Genomic DNA, 17,060 nt, shown 5'->3' on the forward strand with positions numbered 1-17,060 from the left:
CCCCCAAGAACCTGTGCATAGCTTCGGATCCACTCTGAGGCTGTGGCGGTCACTGGGTGCCACTCCCTGCAGGCATGAGGGCCAGCCACCTGAGCTCCAGAGAGACATTAGCTTTATTTACTTACTTAGCTCAGTTCAAGAGGACAGGAATGAACCAGGCCTGTTCTCTGTTCCTCCAAGGACCTCTCAGTTCTGTGAGTTCCAGACAATTTAGCACCCAGATAAACAAGGGTAAGAAGAGTGCAAGAACCTGAAGAGTCCCTTAAATGGCTGAGACTTGAATCAGGCAGCTTCCAAGTATAGGGGTTTCCAAACTTTTTGCCAGAATAGGCATCTTCTATTAATTTTCCCCACGGAATATTGAGTTCCTAAGGATTTTGGCTATCAATCCAACCGCATTTACTCAATAATCACTCATTTACCTTCCTATTTGCTATTATTTGAAAGTATATAATAATGTGGGTGAATATTTGTTGATCCACTCACTATACTAAAAGCGAGATCCATAGCAATACATAAAATCATTCAATCTTCACACCACCTCTATGGGGTGGGTACTTTTATTATCCTCATTTTACGAAGGAGGGAGCAGAAGCAGAGAGAGGGTAGATAATTTGCTCAAAGTTGCACATCTAGCATTTAGTAGAGCTGAAATTTGGACCTAGGCAGCCTGCCTCCGAAGCAAGCATTCTCCTTGGAGTCTTGGTGAAAATCTTGGCTTCCATGCCACTGTGTAATGCTACTAAGGACACGTGATTTTGCCACCGTGCACCTCAGCTTCCTCATCTATAAAACAGGAATAATAATCGTGCCTATATTGCAGGGTTGTTGTAGAAATTAAATGAGAATGTGTAGGTGGAGCACTAGGCACAGTGCCTGCCACTCGAGGAATGAGCTAGAATTCAACCAGTGGTATCAGGAAGCTTCTCCTCTAGGGCAGGCTTGAGATGGGAACAATGAACAAGAGATGATTCCATTCTCTAGGTCCTCTGACCCCATGGAGTTCACAATCTCCATATAATATGCCAGGCCCAGAAATGAATGGCTTCAGGTAGAAGGTGACCTGACCAGCCCAGAAATGAATGGCTTCAGGTAGAAGGTGACCTGACCAGCCTTTCTCGTATGTGCTTTAAAGACCTCAAGTATGGTAGCTGGTAAAAAATACTGATTCCTGGGCACCTGAATCCTTTTAAAGTGGTTCCAGAAATCTGCATTATCCAATAGATGGATGTACCATGCAATCTGTGCTCCACCGAGTTGTCTGGGCAGCATTTCCTTGCTACTTTGAGAAATATTGAAAATCATTCCAAGACCCCGATCCATTCATTCCTGCAGTGCCCAGGACAGGAGACCTCAAGCAGAAATCTTGCGTTTCATACAAGGACAGTACCCACGAAAAGGGGGCAGACGTTTGGCCTGAGGGGCAGCAGGCACGCAGCCCTCGGCCCATACTCCAGCTGGCAGCACTGAGGCCGGGGCCTCGGCGCTGCGGGAAAGATTCACGGCTACTTCAAGGTCACTCTGCGACTCCAAGGGCTGCGTCGAGGCTCGAACCTAAGATCCCCTGGGGCCGTGCAAACCCACGCTGCGTGGGCGGGGCTCCCGGGGTCGCCTAGGCAACGGGCGCGCGCCACGCCCAAGCCCCGAGCCCCGGGGCGGGGGGAGAAGGGAGCGCACGCTGCCTGACGTCTCGCGGGGCCGAGGCCATTTCCCCCAGCACCTCCCCCGGGCTCCGCCCCGCGGAAGTGCTTGCCGACAGTCTCGGGCGCTGATTGGTTCTCCCACGCGGGGGGCGGAGCCTGCGGCAGCGCGGTGCGTACTTCCGGCTGCCGGGTTGACATGAAGAAGCAGCGGCGGCGGCTAGGGCGGCAGTAGCGGCGGGAGTTGAGGCTTGCGGCGGGGCTCCGAGCTGAGAGCGCGGCGCGGCCTAGAGCGGCAGGCGGTACAGTGGGCCCAGGAGGAGGCGCGGCAGCCGCCCTGGCCCGTCATGGAGATGGAAAAGGAGTTCGAGCAGATCGACAAGGCCGGGAGCTGGGCGGCCATTTACCAGGTGGGGTAGCGCCCCGGAGCGCGGCAGGCCCCTCGCTTAGGCCGCGTGAACCTTCCCTCAGACCCCCGGGCCCGGTGCTGCCTGTGGGTCTGGCCCTGCGCTTCCGCCCCGCTGCGTGAGGATTCGATCCGCCGGCGGCACGGGGCGGCCTCCTGTCTCTTTGTCCCCCGGGTGGGCCTGCGTCTCTCCGGGGCCTCTCGGACCCCTTGGATCCCCCCCAGCTCGTATCCTCCAGCCCGGGTGACCTCTCGAGCCTGGAGGCCTCCGGTCGGTGCTCTCCGCGCGGGGCCCTCGCCCCCTGACCCCGCCCCCCTGCTTATCCACTCTTTGTCCCCCGGGGGTTGATGGAACACACGCTCCCCCCCACTACTTCCTTTTCTAGCCTGGACCACCTCAGACGCTCTTCCTTTGTCTCCCTGGGGGGAAAGGGTTACTCCCCCCCTCCCTCCGTCCCATTTCCTTTCCCCTCGTACCGGCGTGTGTCAAGTCCCAAGGATGACAGCCCCCTTCCCCCCCTTCCTGCTCATTCATTGAGTGAACATGAATCGGCGTGCCCATTCCGTGCTGGGCACGGCGCTGGAAGACGGGCAGGACCCTCTTTTTCTCGCCAAAGCTTAGAGTCGAGTGGGGCAGTCAGAAACACGAGCGAGCCCTTTGAGGTTGTGACAAGTGCTGTGAAGAAAACAAGACATCCTAACGGGGTAGAGTCGCAGCCTGGAAGGTGGGCCACCTCCAGGGGGATCAGGGAGGATCTGTCAGAGGAAGAGACGACCGCGCTGTGAGCTGCATGGGGAGCCCCGACATGGTCGGGCCAGAGCGCTTTTCAGCCAGAAGGCCCGCGATACCCACCAGTCTGGGGCCAAAATGTCACCGTTAACGTTTTTTGTTTGTTTGTTTGTTTGTTTTTGTCCCCCACCTCCCCCTTCTCTAAAATAGCTTCTTTTCCCCCCGTGAGCATCTTCTCCTTTTTGTCCTGGCTGAGATGATTGAGCCCTCTCTCCCAGTCCTCCATCTCCCTGTGGGTTACGTGGTTCATAAATAAAAAGTTAGGAAGGTAGGGTTTCTCACCTATCTGCAGCATCAGATTAACAACACGAAAAGGTCTGCTTTCATAAGCAGCTAAATCCTCTAAAGAAAACACGGGCTCCCGATTAAATGTCATTGCGGGGGTTGTGAGGATTAACCACAACCACACTCGGTATTTTAAATAAGCGACGGAGGGAATAGGGAGATTTTGTTACTCGTGTAAAGGGAGAATGCAGTTTATTCTGTTTTCGGCTTATAGGCCCAAAAGGCAAATTGTGAGATCCATCAGCTGGTAGAATTAAAGTCTATTTTGAGCTCCACTTAAAAAGGAAAAAAGCTTTAAGCAGTTCTTTTGGTATGCTTGCCTAACAAAAGCCTTTTTTTGGCAGGCTTGGCTTCATGTGGATTTGCATCAAGCTTATTTTGACAGGATTCTTCTTACTAGAACTGTAATGGATATTAACTTCTTGATAGACTAATATTTGTAGCCACTGTAATCAGTATAAGTGTGCTGAATCAATATGTGAAATTTGTATTCTCTCTAGTCTGAGTTAATTGAATGAATTCCACTAGTGACTTTGAGAACGTGTAGGCAAATTTTCTGCATCAAATTTAATGCAGTAGTGTCTCAGTGGCTTTAAATGAAGAGATTGTTGGCTCAAAGTGTTGATTAGAATATGTGCCCCATCACAAGTGGAGGTGGCCCCCAGGAAGCTTTGGGGAACATCTTCTGTACTGAAACTAAGTTGGCAAACAACAAATTCATATTCTAAAAAGTTCTTGGGAAAAACAAAAACCAGTTCTTGGTTGAATTTTACTACTGTTTTAGGGCAGAGTGGGGAAACCCATCACCCAAGCATTGTTAAGACTGTGTGAGGCATAACCACCAGCATGAAGCATGTTGGTTTTCAGTTGATTTCCCTTGCTGTTCTTATGTTTGTCTGTCACATTTGAACACCAGAAGTTAGTCACATTGCAATGTGTTGAGATTTCCCCAGCTTCTTAGCGGATTGCAGATCCACAAAAGAAGGTGGCTTCTTTTTATTTTAAAGAATTGTCCACTGTAGGCTTTCTCACCTATTCCGTACAGATATTTTTCTTTTCTAAAATTGAAATCAGAATCTCCTCTCAGTTTTAAGTTTAAAAGTGGCTCTTTATGGGGCAACTGTGGCAATTTTAAAAACGTAGAGTTCAAATGACCTCAAGTCCAAAGTGGCAAATTTCCCCAAAGTGTGTCAGTTTGCCAAAACCATTATTTTTCAAGAATTCAAAGAAACGTGTTTATTGTTGATAGAACATAGAAGTAAAAAAATTCGTGCTTTATTACATGTCACAGTGAGGGCAGCCTTTATATAAAGATATTTGGAGCTTGTGTAGTCTATTGTGATTAGAAAAGTGATATATATAATTTTGGCTTAAAATTTTGTAAATGAGACAGTGCAGTTATTTCTTACCATACTTCTTTCCTAACTAAAACAAAAAGATGAAAGACCTTGGAAACAATTGGGAGAAGAACAAAGGGTGAAGTAGACTCGAATGCCATGCCGTAGAATATGGTGGCTTAGGAAACAAATATCTCAGGAGAAGATTCTGTGCTAAGATTCTGTGCTAGCTCAGTTTGATAAAGTGAGCATAACTGTGTTTTTAATAACCTTAATCGTGTAGATACTAATTAGCATTTATATAAGAAGTCAGCTTCGATAGCATATGTAGATGGTTTTAAAAATTGTTTTCTGTCATTTAAGCGATTGTGTGCCTGTTTTGAAAAGTGCTAGTAACACTGAGCCTGAAGTTTGAGTTGGTCTGGCTATGGAGAAGAGGAGAGAGATTGCAGACAGGGGAGAGGGATTGTTTTTTCGGAGCTGATATGAGAGAGAAGAGGGCTGAAATGAATGAAGATAGCTAATGAGCTGCCCTCCGATTGTAGTTTCAGATTTGGGTCAGGTGTTTTGCTGTTTGTCTCATCTCCAGTTCTTTGATTCTCTGCACTGTTCACTATTTTTCACTGTGAATGATGTGATTGTTTCAGATAAAGGAGATTGCAACAATAGCTCGTGACTTGAAGTCAAGATTTATTCCATGTTAGAGGCAGGCTTTGTAAAGTGGGCCACTCTTCCAAATGACATTTGTTTTTATAGCTGCTTTCATTATGAAATACGATCGAATGCCTGACTTAGGTTAAAACCATGTTCTAACAGTTCACTCAAATTCCTTTCTGCTGTATACAGCTTATATTGTTACAGTCCAAGAAGATGAATATGAAAATTTCCTAATTATTTAGAAGTATCATTCTTTTCAGACAAAAAACTGTTTTATGCAGAGGAGAAAGATCTATACACTATGACTCACTTCACTTAAAAAAAAAAGACAAACGGAAATGACATGGAGACATTGGGAAGTTCTAGTCATCTTGAGTGACCCATTAGATCTAAATGTTCTCGTGTAGCCCTGGTTTGAGTGAACTAAATTTAGGTGTCTGATCACCACTTTGGAAATGGTGTGAAGACCTCTGTGATTGTCTGGACTCAGATTAACTGGGGAGCGCAAGTAGAAATAGTGGAGGGGAAGTATTTTTGCTATTATTATTTCTTTGGCATCCCTGGCATATTTATAAGTATACTTTGGTACTTTTGGAAGTATGTAAGCTGTATAAGATCAATCAGTTGGCTCTGAAAAGTCAGCCAGGGGATAATGGTAATGTGAACGATTTTCGGTTGCCAGTGACCTACCATTGGGCTCCAGGCCCTCCTCCCTGTGTTCGCATTTTAGCATGAATGACTCCCCAAAATCTATAAAAAATACCTGGTGTTTTTTTTTTTTTAAGATTTATTTACTTATTTATTTATTCATGATAGAGAGAGAGACAGAGACAGAGACACAGGAGAAGGGAGAAGCAGGCTCCATGCTGGGAACCCGACGCAGGACTCGATCCCGGGACCCCAGGATTGCGCCCGGGGCCAAAGGCAGGCGCTGAACCTCTGAGCCACCCAGGGATCCCCAAATACCTGGTATTGAATAATGTCATTGAATGTATACTGAATTTTGTGATAGAAATACATTTAAAAAATGCCCGTAGGGTTTTTCAGACTATAAACCGCTGAGATAATTGTGCCTCTTCTTTTTGTCCCCTCCTCCCTGCCCCTTTTTGAGTTGTCTATTTTCTGATCTTTAGATGAGAGAATCCTTTTGGCAATTTTTGTCTTATGCTGTTTGTTTAATTGCAGGTCTTTTTTGTAAACCTGCCTGCGAGCCTTGCATATTTTGCACAAGCTGCTATTCATCTCTAGTGTTTATGTTAATTTGTTCATTCTTATTACTTTGTCAGTGTGTTAATTCGTTGGTTAATTTTTAACGAGCTAATACTGACAAACAGGCTGGGTTCTTCCTAGGAACCATGTTCAGGGAAAATGGGAAGTCCTAGGTGGGCCTAGCTGTTTCCAAGATGATGTAGTTTGGTACCAGTCATTAGATGTGCACATCTTGAATGTCCATGACTGCCGGGGCTAGTCCTAGATTCCCTCTACCACATTTCATTGATTGGCCACCATGGCATCCTTTCTACCACTCAGGGTCTGGGTCCTCCATTTTTGCCTGTGAGACTCTTGTTTTTATTTATTTTTATTTTATTTTATTTTATTTTATTTTATTTTATTTTATTTTATTTTATTTATTTATTTATTTATTTATTTATTTATTTATTTATTTATTTATTTATTGAGACTTTTGTTTTTAGTTTCACACCACAGAAATGAGGTAAACCTGTAACAAATTAATACGGTCCCATCACAGTCTCACCATGTATATTCTTGGCATTATCCTGGGAATAATTGTGTTAAAAACAGACCTGAGCCTATCCTTCTGTCGAACTCCTTCTAGTGTTTTCATAGTACCTGTAAGGTCCAAACTCCTTAGCCTGACAGCTAGGTTCCAGCCATCCCCTCCTGTGTGCCTTCTCTTCTGGCTGCACTAGAAGGTGCAGGGTCCTCCAGGCTCATCCTTAGCTTTCAGTCTTGGGTCTTGCCCTAGCACTTTGTCCAGGCTGCCTTTCCCACAATCTGGCTTGTGGCTCCCAGCTCAAGTGTGCATCTCCTCACTTTGGATTTTGCTCTTTCTCCTATGTGTGTTTCCAGACAGCTTCATACCTATCTTGTCTGCACCCCTGCTCTTAAAGGCTGTGTTTCTTTCCATCAGGGCCTGTGTCCTCTGGAGTCCGAGCTGTGGAGGTCAGCTTTTCTTCCCTCGTTCATCTTGGTGCTGTCTGCACCTGGCATAAGGTGCCTGAGTAATGTGGGGATGAAATTGGTTGGCAGCACCCTGCCAAGCCCTGGCAGTCGAGAGATGAACAAGACCTATTTCCCAGTTCCCATTCTAGGTGGGGAAGGAATGATAGAAACAATTAGATTAGCCTGCATTAGTCCTGATAGCAGAGGTCACTCTTGAAGAAAATCACCACGTTTTAAGGTATAGCCTGCTGAGGCAATTTAGTACCGCCTGCTGTGGTGGCTTGGAAGAAAGGCTTGAATTCTTACCAAGTAGGAGCTGATACCACCAGTTTTATAGGAACTTTACGTTTAATAACAAATTTGTACTTGGATTGAGGTGAACTTAATAGGAAAATTGGAGGTGCTATATCTGTCTAAGAATTACCAAATTACTCTGTCCTCATCCCTGTTGACTTGTTCTCACATGCCTTCTAGAAGGGCTTTGCGTATAGTTGGCTTATAAAATATTTTGATTATGGGATATAAAATATGGTTCTCCATAAAGTAACAACCCTAACAAAGACTGTGATCCACCCCCCCCCTCCCGCAAAGTATAAACAGTAAAGGCAGATGTTTTGGTCTTTGATCAGACCATACTTCGGGGCAGGGGAGAGTAGTTTAATTTTTTGCATTTTGTTTGGTCCCAGCTCTATCATGAAGCATGCTAAATGGGCCCCTTCCTTTGTAAAAATGATCCTGGCCTAACTGATGATGAAGTTCACGTCAAGTAATAAAAGTCTTTAATGTAAACACAGAGAATTTAATGTTCCTGAAGTAATCCTCATGAACACTGTAGTGGTTACGCCGTTTTGTAAGGTGTGTGGGTGTCCACGAGTACAGTTAGGCTCAAAAATGCATAGGAGTTTTATGAGTATTGTTAACGGTTCAAAAGAATTGAGTCCTTTTTCCAAGAAGTATTAAATATTTTTAATAAGTAGAGTTCATTTGATTTAGTAATGTGGGAAAATGAGTAGCACTGACATACAAGATATGCTTGCAGTTTTTCTCTAAGTAGCAATTGGGTGGTTTTTCCTGTAAAAGATAGAGGAACTGATTCTTGAGAATTTACGAAAGATTCAACCCCAGCTAGGTACCCGAAGAGTAGCTGCCCTTTGTGATGTAATTTTAGAAAGAAACCTACATCTGGTCTAAACTTCATTTGAATAGTGTGATAGTTTACACAGCTGCAATGTTTGGGAAGAAAGTACCTAAGTCTCCAGCACTTTAGAAATAATACTTTGTAGAAGTAGGCTTCATAGTTCACGAGCTGCTACCCTTTTAGCTAGGCAGCTTGACATAAACATGAATATCTTTCTAACAGTTTTTAAATTTTGAATGACTGAAAACTGGAAACAAGACCATTTCATGTGGAAGATTCTTTTCTCCCAAGATGAATAGCCAAGGAAGAGTCTAGTCCCCCAAGTCCATTGAGGGGATGTGATACGAGTCACACTGCAGACAGAATAAATAGCAGCTAATAACAAATGATTTTTGGCCTTTAAAAAAAAATGGTGACCTAATTCAGTTTACGGTTCCAAATGCTTAAGACTCTAGCAAGGCAGTCCGTTTTGCACGTAGTCCATAGTAATTAAGATAGAGCTGATGCTTCAAGAAGTTACTTCTGCCATATGGACTCACAAAGTAAACATGGCTGGTTAGCAAAGTGACACTTAATTAAGGTCTGTATTTTCTCTGGAACCTACATGCATTGTTTACTACTCTTAATTTGATACCATGCTGGGAAATTCTCGATCCTAACTTAGGGGTTACTGCTTGTTGAAGTAAACCTTTGGGCCAAAGGGGACTTGTGTCCTGGGCTCCTTCTCTTTTAGATGCACAGGCTTCTTCCCGAAGACTGAGTGAGGCATGTTTTCTTCTACAGATGAAGAAGGAAAAACCTCGGCTGTGTTTGTGGCTTTTGTGGGCAAGCGACACCACTTGCAAAGATAAGATGAGCATAGCAAAACTAGGTTTCCAAATCATGTTTTTAAAATGTATTAGTTAGTGATCCAGAGAAGGAAAACATCTTCCTGACCTGTTATTCTCATGAAATGTTTCTCCCCTGACTTTTTTTTCTTACTTAATGGATTCCTCCTTGGTGCATTTCTTCCTTTTGAGGAATCTCATTTTAAAATTGCCACACTAAGTTTCACTGAACAGCCTAGCAAGATTTTATTCTGAGTCCTGATTACTCAGAAAATTATACACTATGGTGAATTGCTTACAGGAAAGCGAACATCAAGTAATTACTCCAAATAGTTGGAGCTCTCTTAAGAACAAGAGGTTACTTAAAAGTGCCTGCGGATGAAATCACTTCTGAATATAACTTCACTCAAGAGAACAAATAGACAAAACTGCATTTAACATAATGTGGTAAATTAGCTTTAAATTCTCTTGATGGTTAAACATTTGTCACCATTATATTTATCTCTTTTAGATTTTGTCCTGCTTCATTATTCAAATAGGGTTAGCTTTGCTTCTGCAAGGGCGAGGGAAAGAAATGCCTTCACTAGGTCATAAATATTTGTGGGGCATCCTTTTGCAGGGAGAGGAGGCGCCTCTTAAAAGACTTTGTGTCTTCTGTGGGGGGATATTCTGTTTCGTATTTCTTTGTTGTGGCCCTTTGGCTTTGTTTTCCCTCTGTTCTGCACTGTATTGTAAAGGCAGCTGAAAGTTGGGAGCATCTAGGAGCATAGCTGTTATTGTTCTCCACTACCTGGATACAACATCTCTGTTGCCAGGGGCTTTTGGGTCATCCTCAGGGGTGGGGTGAAGGGGTACAGCGGAATGGTGCAAAATCAGGAAGTTGCATTAAACCACATCAGGTTTACAAGCCCAGAGCCACATTTCTGGAACCGTCCCCAGTGTACAGGTGATTCAGCTACACCAGTGGATAGCTGGTCCCATCTTTTAGGCAGTCCTTGAGAAGCCACGTCCCTGTGGTGCTGGGTTTTAATGGATCCTTTATGCACCTCTCATGGTGCCATCTCTAAGTATAGTAAATGTTCCTTCACCTCCCACTACCAGTTTTTCTTATTGTACCCAGGAATTATTAGTGTCATATGTGGTTTTTTATTTCATCGTTCTAGCCACAGCACCCAGGTCTACTATACACCATTATCTGTCTGCCTGTCAGAATGCTTCTGAGTGACAGTCCTGAGCACACAGAGGCAGTTGGCAGGTTCTACACTCACCTTTGATGAACCACTTGTTTGTCCTTTGTGAGCTTGTATTTCCTCCAGAAAACTTATCCAAACATCATCATCATGCAGAGAGAATCACTGCAAAAGGTTAACAAACCTAGTACTTTTTTTTTTTTTATGAACCTGTATTTGTCAACTGAGTTTCCTTTTGCAACTTGTTCCCCTACTTGATGACGAGAAACTTTTGTTTCCCAACAGACTTTGTTTGTTGGAAGCTGTTGTTTTTGAAAGTAGGAAATAAATGGTTTTAGGAGATGGGGGCAAGCTTTGGTTTGGAGTAGGAGTCTGGTGTGTCCCTAGTTCTTGGTGTGAAACGCAGCTGGAGATGGGTGCGGTCTGTCCTCTAAAATTTCCTATCTTCAGTTTGGGGAGGTGGTTACTGTTCTAACCACTTAAGAACTGAACTGCATGGTACGTGTTTTACTTACAGGGCAAAACTTAGCTCTAATGGTTTGCCTTGTACTTGCCTTCAGATTAATAAAATGTCATTTTTTGGTAATGTTTACACGTTGGGCCTGTTTTAGAAGGAAGAAAGGATACAGCTGAAGTTAAAGGCATAAGTTGGCATCACACCGTTAGTTTTGTAAATGCCTTTAATGTTGATTTTTGTAGGTTGATCTTAAGGAAGTGATAAGTATGTTAGGTTATTTGTGGTTTGAGCTAATTTTAGTCTGCTGTTCACAGCTTGCTTTATATCCTTTGACATTAAAACATGCTTTCTAGAAAGACAGATTTTGAATGTAGGACACACTCTATATTCTCCATTGTCCTGCATTTCACAAAATATTTTCTTGGTATTTTGGAAGTTGGACAGTTTGAAGCATAGTAACATTCTTTTGAAATCGTTAATTCCTTTGCTTGGTGATGTCTTTACTTTTCCAGTGAGTAAATTAGATTATTTCATAAAGGCTTGGAACTCTTGCTCCAAGCTGGTGGCTAAAAGGGCACAGTTAATATTAGAGGATTTTTAGAAGAGCATAACTGACCCTGAGATGTACTACTGAAGCGAGGGTTTGATTGGCTGTGTATCAGAAACCTTCTCCACCCTGTCTCCTTGGTTGATAGGGTCTTTTGCTCCCAGGGGCTAGGTCTTACATCCCTCTCTGGTGCTGATTAGTTTCACACAGGACAGTTGTGTTTCTAGGCTTTGGTCTCAGGCTGCCTTGCTACCACCCTTAACCAACCACGATGAACAGACACCTCTCTGGGGATTTGTGAGGTAATGGAAAAAGATGGCTGGGTTCGGGTTCTCAGTTGGCCTTGACTGTTGTGGGTCCTTGAAAGAGTTACATGCAAGATGGTGATGAGACGAGATAGCTGTACAGCATGACTCGAAGCTAACATTCTACAACTGCGGGGTCACATGAGGAGCCAGGAGAATGGGGCACCATTTCTGGAAAACTTGAGGGTTTGTGTCCTCTCTTGCTAGATTTGATAGCTTTATATGTTACGTGATTCTCCCTTATCTAAGAGGGAGATGGGTCTTTAAATTTTCATATTAACTTAAAACTTTAAGAATCCATTATTATGTCCTTAAAAATAATAAAAATGCTCAGTGAGGCCACAAATCAGATTATTTTATAAAACTACTGCATACCACATTGTTGAATGTCATTTCCTTAGAAAATCCTTTTTATGTCTAAAAAGGATTCGGGTTTTGTAATTGGACTAATATCTCCCATTCAAGGAAGAAATGCAGTCTGATCCATGTTCTACCCTCTTTCGTAATAAAATCCAGTAAATGGCTAATGTTTATTGAATTCTCTATGCTCTAGGCACTGTGCAAAGTGCTTTACATGCAGTACCATGTATTATACACCATAAATTGTTCTTTAGTAACAGGAAATACTTTAGGAGGACAATTAGGTGTCAGAGCCTTGATGATGTTCTCTGCTTCAGATCTCCTGTGTCCTGAATCCAGCTTGACAGTGGCATTGTGGCCATGCTCACACTGGTGCCCAACTGCAAAGAGAGACAAAGAATTGTGCTAATAACTAAAGTCTCCTGATTTAGTAGGTCATAGAAGAGATAATTTGTAGATTTAGACCTTTACCCAGTTTTCTGTCCTCTTCCCTAGATATCACAAACTGGCCACGCATGGTCCTACTTCACTTGGTCTGCGCAGTGGGTTTTTGTTTTTTTGTTTTTTTAAAGAGGAGTATAAATTTTTGTCATTGTTTCTAAATCAGGAGAAGTCATATACAAATCTGGATTTCTGGTCTTCTCTTGAAAAATCTGAAGACTATGCTATCTGAGCTCACCTTGGCAGTGGTCTGCTAGGCTGAGGGGCATCACTCATGCTGGACAGACGTGTGTGTGTGTTCTTCAGTTTAGCACAGCTTCATGGCAGGTCACACTGCCCTCCCTTACACGAACCACCCACCCCTGCGCTTGAGTTTGCAGCCTCTAGTCCAAGTTGGGTTTTTTCCTTGGCATTTGATACTAGTATTAGAATTTTAAAAAAAGATTTTATTTATTTATTCATGAGACACACACAGAGGCAGAGACCTAGGTGGAGGGAGAAGCAGGCTCCCTATGGGGAGCCCGATGTGGGACTCCATCCCAGGACCCTAGGATTACAACCTGAGCCAAAGGCAAATGCTCAGCCACTGAGCCACCCAGGTGCCCCTAGTATTAGAATTAAGATGATTTTTATAAGATGTTTAGTCTTGCTCTAAGTAGCTGGTATGCTGTTACGGAAGATCAAAGCAAGGGAGGACTAGCCAGAGATAGTTTGATTGCTAGTGTGAAAATGCCTGTGAGAGTGCCCTTGATATTAAAATCCAGGATGAAATCTTAAACCAGGTGCTTCTTCCTGCCCTTCCCCTTTCCCTCTTCATCTTTAACCCCCTCTGCTATTTTGAGGAAGTTGGAAACTGCCACCATTTTTTCCACCTTGGGTGACTGAATGTAAGTGTATTTTTGTCCCATGTTCAGTTATTTCCACGAACTATTTTTGATGACCAACTTGGAAATTAAATTGGGATTTGATATAAAGAATGAGTTGCCCAAATATGCTTGCATTGAGAAATCGAAGTAGTGGTGTTTTTGTTTTTTTTAAGATTAAATTGATTATTTTATTAAAGTGACATCTATAGAAGCAAAATATCTAATATTTTAATGTATGTTCCACCTACCACATAAATGATTCTAAGTGTCACAAGTAGAATTCACTTAGCTTGAAGTAGTGGTGTTTTAATGACTTGTGACTTGGTTAGGTATGGTACCATTTTCATGTGTCTGAACTCATGATTAGATGGTTTCTCTTCCTTACTCTTTCCAGGGATGAAATAAGTGGTGTCCATGATATAAGTAAAATAAATAAATATACATTCAGGTTACAAAGAATGTGTGTTGTTAAATCTCTGTTTAGCTACTGAAGGACATACTATATTGTAGGTCATTCTTTTTCTTTGATCCTTCTTGAGCATCTATTCCATAGAGGTATATTCTATTGACAATTCAGAGCAAGGAATAGATAAAGAAGATTCTTTACCATTAGAAAACAGTCAAGGTCTTCATTCTAAGTTGAATCCCAGAAGGGAATCCCAAAACCAGCTTAGTGTTTAGTAACCCTAAATCATGTATGGGATGGCATTAGCCATTTTATACTTTTTTTGTACAGTGAAATCAAAATCAGTGACCTAAAGACCAATTTCTCTGTGAAGCTTTTCATCCACCCTCATTTCCTCTCTTTTCTAGATTTTAAGCTTCTTGCAGGCAAAGTCCATTCATTCAGTCATTCAGCAAATATATGGACAGCTACTGAGTGCTAGGGCCTCACTAGATGATGAGGATAAGTGGTAAGTGAGACACCCTTGGTCCTTGCCCTAAGAAGCTTCACAGTCCAGCCAGCAAAGGAGCTGAATAGAGATAGTTCTAGTTCAGAGTGATAAGAGCTCTCAGAGGCCCAGAGCTCATGCTAGGCCCAGGGCACATCCAGATAGAGGTAGTCAGTTGGGATTGAAAGCAGGAAAAACAGATGGAGGAGCTGTCCAGGAAGGATAATATATAAAAATAATAGACGTCTAATTGGAGATCCCAAGAGCAAGCAGGAGTGAGCCCTGTTACATTACCAGCATTTTGTGAAAGCATGGGAACATATTTAACTTTCTTCCTCTTTGGTTTTAACCTTTCTCCTTCCATCTCTAGCACAAATTCATATGTATTGTATACCTCCCCCATATATATTTCCTTTTTCCTTTCTTTTCTGTTTCCGGTGCCATTACTTCTTACCTTAACTGCGCTAATGGACTCTGAACCCTTCTAATAGGATGGCATAGTGGAGGTTACATTATGCCATTGACCATACCCCACCTTGCAATGAAGTCATCTGTGTAGATGTATTCAGGAGGTTTGTGTGCCATCACCTTACAGCCTGAGAGCACCAACCATAGTGGGCTGCACTTAGTAGGCAAATAAATGTAGTATTCATTGCTATGACTGATAACTTTGGTGTAAATAGTTTATGCAGATCCTCTACGGTCTGTACAAAAAGCAGAATTATTGTATTTTTTTTAAAGATTTTATTTATTTATTCATGGGGGGGGGGGCAGAGACACAGGCAGAGGGAGAAGCAGGCTCCATGTAGGGAGCCCAACGTGGGACTCGATCCCTGGTCTCCAGGATCACACCCTGGGCCGAAGGCAGTGCTAAACCACTGAGCCACCCGGGCCGCTCACATTATATATTTTAATAGGCAAAAAAAAAAAAAAAAAGATTCTTTAAAAGAATCTTTAAGTATAAGCCTGATTCACTAAGAATAAATTGAAAATATGTGGTTAGACCCCTGATTTGCAGCTGACACTATGAGAATAAAGGTCTCAATTATTCATTGTGAATTTTAAAGGATATTTTTAATGGCGTTGGCTGGTTTATCCCATTATGTGGTCTGTTTATTAACAGGTTATGGTACACAGATGGCTTTGTTTGAGTGATTCTTTCAAGTACCTTATAAAATAACTTAAATTTGCTGATAATTATCCTTTTAAATGGCTTAGAGGCTTTAATTTTTAGGCATTTATTTATTTATTTACTTTTTAATTTTTAGGCATTTAAACACTTGGGATATGATTACAAATTCTGAGTCTATGATTGCTTAAGTTTAAACACAAAAATGATGATCTTGAGAAATTGAGGGATTTATCGGTTGCTGCCTGATTCTCATTCACATACTTACTATGCCTTCCTTGCTGTGGAAACGGTCAGAATTGCTGTCTCCGAACCATTAAGATTGTGAGTCCTCTTCTAACTGTGTACAGAAGTTGTCCTGGATGTGATAAGAAAAAGTAGTCATTGATTACTGATTACTTAAAGATTTGAAAAGGAGAGTTTTTTCTTATCCTTAGATGATGAGAATAAAAGACATTTTGACTATTTCTCTTTTATTTTTAAAAAAGATTTTATTTATTTATTCACGAGAGAGACACACACAGAGAGAGAGAGAGAGGCAGAGACACAGGCAGAGGGAGAAGCAGGCTCCATACAAGGAGCCCGACGTGGGACTCGATCCTGGGTCTCCAGGATCATGCCCTGGGCCGAAGGCGGCGGTAAACCACTGAGCTACCTGGGCTGCCCTATTTCTCCTTTAATAGTGAGTGGGATGATTAGGTGTGTGTGCATGTATTCTTCTGGTTTTATTTTGAAATCATGTCTGTGTCTGTAGAACATAGTAGAATAGGGATCCCTGGGTGGCGCAGCGGTTTGGCGCCTGCCTTTGGCCCAGGGCACGATCCTGGAGATCCGGGATCGAATCCCACGTCAGGCTCCCGGTGCATGGAGCCTGCTTCTCCCTCTGCCTGTGTCTCTGCCTCTCTCTCTCTCACTGTATGCCTATCATGAATAAATAAAAATTAAAAAAAAAAAAAGAACATAGTAGAATAGATATATGGAATAGAAAAAGAATAGTTCATAAGCCTCTAAACAGAATCACTAAAACATAGCTATTAAATGGCCAAAATATTGCAGAAGATAGTGGCAGAAGCAACCTTTTTTAAGGTGGAAGTGAATAAGAAAGAATTATAAAAAGGCATTCTTTTATAAAGTCCAGACTCTGGGTAAGACCCCTGGTTCATTGATGCTGCTTTGTCTTCACTTTACTAAGGAAAGTGAAAGCAGGGCAGCCCGGTGGCTCAGCGGTTTAGCACTGCCTTCGGCCTAGGGCATAATCCTGGAGACCTGGGATCGAGTCCCACATCGGGCTCCCTGCGTGGAGCCTGCTTCTCCCTCTGCCTGTGTCTCTGCCGCTCTCTCTCTCTGTCTGTCTCTCATGAATAAATAAAATAAAATCTTTTTTAAAAAAAAGTGAAAACATTTGGGGTTGGAGGAGAGACGTACATAAGGGGTGTGTGAATCTTAATCTTAGGAACCTGGATCTAGCTTTCCTCCTAGTCAATAAATTGGATTCTCCAATTCTCCAAATTGCGATATTGGAGAAACGTTTAATTACTTGCCTGTATTATGCTAGTTGTATTTTTCAGGAGTCCACCTGCATCCCTACCTGCTCATCTTAATTTAGCT

At 42.7% G+C, this 17,060-nt stretch overlaps 1 protein-coding gene across 6 annotated transcripts in view; it reads left to right on the forward strand.

Annotated features, from left to right (window-relative positions):
• The first annotated feature begins 1,783 nt into the window (after positions 1 to 1,783).
• PTPN1 (protein tyrosine phosphatase non-receptor type 1) overlaps positions 1,784 to 17,060 on the forward strand; it is an 80,262-nt gene continuing 64,985 nt past the window's right edge. For 2 of the 6 annotated variants that reach the window (XR_012018693.1, XM_072801422.1), the window contains exon 1: positions 1,784 to 2,050. Coding sequence is in view for 1 of the 6 variants with exons in the window: in XM_072801422.1 (XP_072657523.1) it covers positions 1,988 to 2,050 (63 nt within the window). In the remaining 5 variants the exon portion in view is untranslated. Of the gene's footprint in view, positions 2,051 to 5,940; positions 6,085 to 17,060 lie in introns of those variants that run through there. The other 4 variants (XM_072801425.1, XM_072801423.1, XM_072801424.1 and 1 more) reach the window with 4 other exon arrangements.

This window comes from Canis lupus, chromosome 26 (genome assembly GCF_048164855.1).
Source record: "Canis lupus baileyi chromosome 26, mCanLup2.hap1, whole genome shotgun sequence".
In the NCBI taxonomy this organism is placed as follows: domain Eukaryota; kingdom Metazoa; phylum Chordata; class Mammalia; order Carnivora; family Canidae; genus Canis; species Canis lupus.